Source organism: Cariama cristata, unplaced genomic scaffold (assembly GCF_000690535.1).
Source record: "Cariama cristata isolate BGI_N322 unplaced genomic scaffold, ASM69053v1 scaffold6478, whole genome shotgun sequence".
NCBI classification, from domain to species: Eukaryota; Metazoa; Chordata; class Aves; order Cariamiformes; family Cariamidae; genus Cariama; species Cariama cristata.
The window spans coordinates 8,741-15,513 of NW_009629334.1; the positions used below are offsets into that span (position 1 = coordinate 8,741).

The window sequence follows — 6,773 nt, forward strand, 5'->3', positions numbered from 1 at the left end:
GCCCCGGCGAGCGGTGGTGTCTTTAGGAGGTGGATGGACCTGGGAATGCTTTAAAAAAATCCCGTTGCGGAGGCATTTAGAGCGATACAGTCCGGACGGGTTACTCGAGACCCACGTGGGCTGTGTCTCTCCCGGCACCATTGATAAAGGGCTGGCTTCAGCGGCTTCATTTCAATGCCACGGATGTTCCTTCCTCACAATCTCTGGCAAGGAAAGCGCTGCCGCCTGTGCCAGGAACCGAGGGAGACCGGGCTGTGAGCTGAATTCACAAAATGGGCAAAATTTCCACTGGGCCACAGCAGAGTTAGGATCTGAAATCAGAGCAACTGAGCCTACTGCATTTTTCCTAATGCCCAGGCTCCCTCCCCGCAAGGGCTTTAACCGGGCACCTGCATTCAGCTCCGGGAATTTCCCCTGGAGCGTATCCCACGTTTCCTTTCCTTACTGACGGGCATGACAAATGCCTGCAGAGCTCTGCCCCAGACCCACATGCATTTCGGAGGGAAAGACACGAACGTCTCCCGCAGGTGTGGTGAATCCTGAGCGAGACCGAGCATAGGACTTGGCCGTAGTGCCGGTGCTAACCCCCCGCCGCGGGCCCCGAGATGGGATGTGTCTCGGGATGAAGAGAAACTGCGATAGCAGAGCTGCGAAAGAGAAAGCAGGGGGGGTTAGCAACTTCCCAAGGCTGCCATACCAAACCCTATTTTTCTTTTCCCAGTTAGAGGTTAAGCGTGCCAGTAAAAACATCGCAACAGCCAAGACACATTGCCTCTTAAAGAGGTAAGATAGCACTGATCTTCTGATCATCAGTGCCCTGGGTCCTTGCAAGGCAGAAGTTGCCAAGGAATTCAGTGGGATCCAGGGGCTTTATAAGGCACAGAAAAGCTCTGCCAAGGTGCTGCAAGTCCCCGGTCCCAGCCTGGCACTGCCACCGCTGCCACTGAACCAGACCATGGCTCCGTATCGCCTTTTGCTCTTGTGCTGGGGGGTACCGCAGTCGTGCGCCACGGGAGGTTACTGATGTCTTGGGCTACGACCGCCCAGCTATGGAAAGCAGGTGACAGGATGGGCTCTGCCACCGGAAAACTTATTTATTGCCCGACCTTTTTGCAAATGCATGAGCCCAGCAGCCTTGCTCCAGGCAGAGCCCGTGCTGCAGGGCTGGGTGTAGGGAGGGCACGGGGCAGGGCTTGCCCTCCTGAAAACGGCTCAGCGGCACAAATCGCTCCATCTCCATCAGCGCTGCACTCGTGACTCCATTCCCTCTGCTTTGTTCACACACCTGGGCATCAGGTGCCCGGCAGTGCCACCGGTGCAGGAGGGCAGCCGGCTGCACTTCAGGCAAGTGTTGAGGCCACAGGTGAGTTAAAGGCAGATTCCAGCTCCGGTTCAACCCAGCGACAAAGAGATGAAGCTGGCGGAGGTTGTGAAACGTGTGACCGAGGGACAGGGTGGCTCCTTCAGTCTGTGCTTTGCTGCGCCCTGGGTGTTCAGAGGAAGAACTTGTTCGACCGCTTGTTGTCTGACCGTCCATGCCGGGAGCCCCGGGCTGGTGCAGGCCACCCTTCGCTCCACCTTCTTCAGCTTTTTGGCAGGGGGGGGGAACTTATAAGTGTCACCTTACAAGTGCAAGAGAGGCCAAAGCACCTGGCCAGCCGCGTAGGCAGGAGGAGGACGAGGACCAGCAGACACCTGTCCCAGTCGTCCCGGTGTCGCCGGGGCTGGACCCGGAGCTGAGCCGGCTGCGGGGCGGCACCAAGGCCGGGGAGCGTTGGTTCTGCTCCTCTTTGGAGGAACAGTCTCCTTGGCTCAGCAGGGTAAGAGAAATAATTCTGAACCTGCTCCGTGGCCGGAGCGCAGCAGTGAGGTGCTGGGCCCAGGGATCCCTGGTGACCGACAGCGGCCACTGCTCAGCCAGGGACCCCCCGAGATGGACCTTGCCCCTGCCATGGCCCCACCAGGGCTGCCACTCGTCTCCTGTCCTGCTCTCAGAGCGGGACCGAGCCCAGGTGAGGGGAGGAGGAGGAAACGAGGAGGAACTGCATTAATTCAAATACCTGACCAACCTCCTCGCGTGGACTTTATCCTGCCCCTTCTGCCAAAGGGCGGCAGCTTGGCACCATGGGGTGCTCCGGGGGGTCCAGAGAGCCCTTGCAAGGGTCCCACAGCGGTACCACGTCTCCTCATCAAGCATTTCTGGAGAAGAAATTGAGTTTTTGTTCCCGTGGGAAGCACATGAGTATCTCACCTGCAGGAAATGTCTCTGTGCAGGCTGGTGTGCAGGAGGGAGCCCCAGCTCCGGCACCGGCTCTTCTGCCGCTTGGTGCCAGTCCCACACCGCCGCACCGTCTACCAGCGGTACTTGCTGCTCATCCCCGCTGCCCCGGCCCGCTCCGGCATGGCAGAGGGTACATCCATCCCTGTGCTTGGTGACACGCTGCCGGCCTCCGTTCCTGATAAGGAGCGGGCAGTGCCTGCTTGCCGGCAAGTCAGCCTTACTCAGGAGGAGACCCAGGCACCCTCTGAACCCAGGCTCGAGCTCTCGCTGTTGCAAAGGAGGAAAACGCCACTGCCGCTGGAGCAGTTCACGTGTCTTCACATCCCGGCAGCTCGTCACGGGCACATTTCTGGCAGCAGCTTCTCATCAAGGACAACCCCACAGTGCTGCTGCACTGAGCCCCACGGGCTGCCATCACCGGCTGGGCCACATCCCAGTCCTTTCCTCCGGCTATTTCAGCTATTTACACCTTCTAATGCGCCCATTTCTCTGCCAGTTAGAAAATTATCCACTGCATAAGGAATCCAACCAACCCATGGCGGGTCTGTCTGCTGGCAGCATCTTCACATCACAGAAAGGGAGTCATGGATGAAGGCAAATGCCAGAGACAAGAGCCTTCTCCATAGCTCCGGAATGAGCAGCACCGCAGCCAGACTTACAGAGCCGATAAACCCCTGAATTATTCAAGTCAATACCTTCACGGTGCTGCCACGTCCTCTCCTAATCGTGTAACCCATTTTTTAACAGATATATGCATCGAGAAAAAGAAGCACTCCACCTGCGTAAGAAACCATGGAGAGCACCAGCAGCGCCCCGTCCTCTGTGACCCCGCCGTGGGATGTGTTTCCCCAGAAGACGCTGGACTCCATAGACATTGCTGTTCTTGTGCTGTACTTCCTATTCGTCCTCGCAGTCGGGCTCTGGGTAAGCAGATAGCGTTAAAAACTTTTGTGTGTGCCCTGTTATACTGAAAAATATGGCTGGTTTGGCCTCAAATTATTTTACTTTGGCTCAAATCAGGCTGCACTTCGCTGGATTCAACTGAACAAGCGGACAGACAGAGTTCACAGGTCCTTTTCCTCACTTCAGCCTGGGGAAGTGTCCTCACTGCTCCAGCGGAGAGCTGCTCAGCTCTAGTGTTTGCCAAGGTTTTGAGAACCCTTGTAAGGGAGGGGTCGTCTAAGTACAAAGTATTGCTAATAATAATGTTTTGTTCATCCAGGAAGGAACTGCTGCCCTATAAATCACTTGTGCTTGTCCGCAGTGGTCTCGACAGCAGATTCCGTAAATTAAAGATATTGTTTATATACAGTTAAGGCAGAAGGACATCCTTTTGGCATGGCTTTGTAATAGCAAAAGCACAATCTGGCTGGCATAAGGCAGAGATCAATAGTTGCTCCCTTCAAATGTCGTGCATAACTCTCGTGCTATTGTATGAAACTATCTGAAATCTCTGAGGAACAGGAGTCAATGAGTAATACCGGCAATGCCGAGCATTTCTCCTGGCTGCTCCTAATAACTAGGGATGGTCACAGTTCTCGTCCAAAATTGCTTGCCTTCCTCGCTGAGCTGGAGTGATTTAGTTTGCTTACCACAGAAAACATTTAACCAGGATTCTGAGACGATAGAAAACTTTGTGCGTGGCTGATGCCCTTGGCCAGTCCCCTCCGTCGTCTGCTGCGCTCTCGTCGCCCAGGATTTCCCAGCAGCAACTGCAGGTCCTTCAAGAGACCCTTCGCGTTCATCTGACGACAGCACAGACCCTCCCGCCGGGGCAATGGCTTGGTGATGCTCTGAGCAGCAACTGAAATGATTGCTGAAACCTGTGTTCTGCTTTTTTGCTTTCCCAGTCCATGTGGAAGACGCAGCGCAGCACTGTAAAGGGCTACTTTCTAGCTGGAGGACAGATGGTTTGGTGGCCTGTAAGTATCTTTATCGTTACACTGCTTGTGCCCCTAGGCTACAGCAAGACTGAAAAGCACTTCTGTCCAAGCAGAACTTATTTCTCCAAACAGAAGAAAAAAAAAAATTACTTCCATATTTTCCAAAGACCCAGTTACAATACTGGCTTTTTTTTTTCCATATTTGAGCCTGGGGAAGCGGAGGGGCTGCAGGGCACCTGCCCCAGCCCTGTGCCCCACCAGAGTCAGCCCGACAGCTTGCAAAGCCTCGCTGGTTCGGCATGATCTGGAGATTTCAGAATCGACTGGGTGGTCCCTATCACAGATGCAGCTTTATGTTGAGCCAGTCTGCTAGGTGGGGTCTTTCATTTGGGCTGGGCTGGTGAGTCCGTATGTACCAACACACAAACTGATGACCTGACATTTCTACTTGTTACCTCCATCTTCTGCCCTGCTCCCCCGCAAGAGGCTAGACACTGGTTGGGAAGCAGGATGGTCCTAAACATGCCCACAAATGAGCGGTAGGTAGCTAATGATGGAAGAAGTTGGAGGTGCCAGAGTCACTGAACATGCAGGCAAAAGAAGGTGGCAGAGTGTGACGTGTCCTCTGTAGTCATGAGTGGGGGAACAGCATCACTGTGCTCTCACCAGGCTGAGAACAAAGCCTTGTGCCAGGGCCAGATCCGATTTTCTCTCTTTCTCCAGGTGGGAGCATCTCTGTTTGCCAGCAACGTTGGAAGTGGCCACTTCATCGGCCTGGCTGGGTCGGGAGCTGCCTCGGGAATTGCTGCAACAGCCTACGAGTGGAACGTGAGTGTGGCACGGCGGCTTGGTAGCCATCTCTGTGCTGTGCAGGACAACTCCGACACCACCGAGTCTCCACACAAGGGTAGAGGTCTGGCAGGTCCAAAGGCTCAGATCCTGCTGCGTGAGCTAGAAGTCAGCACCAGCTGCTGGGGGTTTGAGGCCTCTGAGGGACAACCCAGCCCCCGTGTCCCCAGTGATCCACCTGATCGCAGCCTGGACCAGCATCCCTGACCTTCCTTTCTGTTTGCTTTGCAGGGGATGTTTTGTGTTTTGGTGCTGGCCTGGCTATTCCTTCCAATTTACATAGCAGCAGGAGTAAGTAGATGGGATGTTGTGTCCATCGATGATTTGCTGGTATTTAAACCACTTGTTTGGCTCGTGGGCTCAACCATCTCCGGCTGCTCCTGTGCTTCTTCTGGAAGGCAGGGTGTGAGCCACGGTGCTCCCGGCTGTGCCGGTGATGTGGGCTGAAGGGGAGGAGGGCTGCTGCCTGGGAACAGCTCGGAGGGTTGGGGTGGGGGGTCAGACTGCTCCGCTACCCCTGGCGATGGAGTAGAGCTGCTCCATCTCCTGAGGAGATGGACGGAGGTTCTCCTATCACAGTCTACAGTGAGCCTTGTGCCAGACACAACAGCAAAGTCAGTGCTTGCTAAGCTGTTGTGCTGGCCTAAGTAGGCAGCGGAGAACCAAACACCAGCCCAGTGCAACGAGCACCAGCGCAGACGCTCCGCGGGTGAGCCCTCGGCAATCCACGGCAGCGGCTGCGTACCACCTCCTCTGACCGTTTGTCTCTCGCGCAGGTTACCACCATGCCAGAGTACTTGCGGAAACGTTTTGGAGGTAAAAGAATTCAGATGTTCCTGGCGATTCTCTACTTGTTCATCTATATCTTTACCAAAATATCAGTAAGTAGAAAAAAATGGAAACAGACTGAATTCAATTCACTTTGGAAACGTGCTGATTAGCGAGGCTGAGAAATGCAACTACTGGCCCTTCTCTGTATTGGCAGAAAAGGGTGTGTTATCAAAATACCCAAGGAAGATAGACTGTAGTTGTTTTGAGAACCTACACAAAAAGAATAACAACTTCTTTTCTCCATTAAGCACCCGAATGCTTGCTACAGTAGCAGGGAAAGCTAGGTGTCAATGTCCTGAGCAACAGTTCATTGAAAAGTTCAGTTGTGAGCGTCAACGCATTTGTCGTTAGATTTTGTACGTCTGGCAGCTCACCCAGTTTCTTCCCTTTGCATATTTATGGCCTGTGCCGACAACAAATGTTGTTACGTGCAGGATGAATAAGAAGGTAGGAATTGGTATGCGTTTAGGTGAAAAGGGTTTAGTGATTTATTGCACCTCCTGTTTGATGTAGTGCCTTGAATAAATAACTGAATCAACCCTTGCGCAACACCTCACTAGCTGTTTATTAACCGTGCAACAGTGCATGAATCCGTGAAATCAGACAAGTCCCTGCCGGTGTTTTTCCTGTACGTACAGGGACAAAGAGGGACGCGCTGTCCGACACACGCCTGCCCGTGTCCCCTCTGAAATGGATGCTAGTCACGGGGTTCAGGTGGCACCGAGGAGCTAGGCTCCGGTTCTCCTCTAGAAAAAACTAACCATTTGATGGAGTTCTCTGATAACACGATTCCTGTACTCAGGATGCTTTTATAGCTGTCTGTCATTCTGTGCTCTGCAGTTTGCCTATCCTAAGGCTCTCCCAAACCGCGGCATTTTCACGTAGCTGCAGAGCTGGTAGGTCAGGGCTGGGTCCCAGCCCCAGGACAC

The 6,773-nt window shown here is 54.0% G+C and overlaps 1 protein-coding gene across 1 annotated transcript in view; it reads left to right on the plus strand.

The window, feature by feature from the left end:
- The window catches only part of SLC5A11 (solute carrier family 5 (sodium/inositol cotransporter), member 11), a 15,770-nt gene that overhangs the window by 343 nt on the left and 8,654 nt on the right, over positions 1–6,773 (plus strand). Inside the window, exons 2-6 of the mRNA XM_009705110.1 lie at positions 3,029–3,205; positions 4,132–4,203; positions 4,888–4,992; positions 5,245–5,304; positions 5,790–5,894. Of these exons, the coding sequence (XP_009703412.1) occupies positions 3,074–3,205; positions 4,132–4,203; positions 4,888–4,992; positions 5,245–5,304; positions 5,790–5,894 (474 nt within the window). The 5' untranslated portion in view covers positions 3,029–3,073. The remainder of the gene's footprint in view (positions 1–3,028; positions 3,206–4,131; positions 4,204–4,887; positions 4,993–5,244; positions 5,305–5,789; positions 5,895–6,773) is intronic.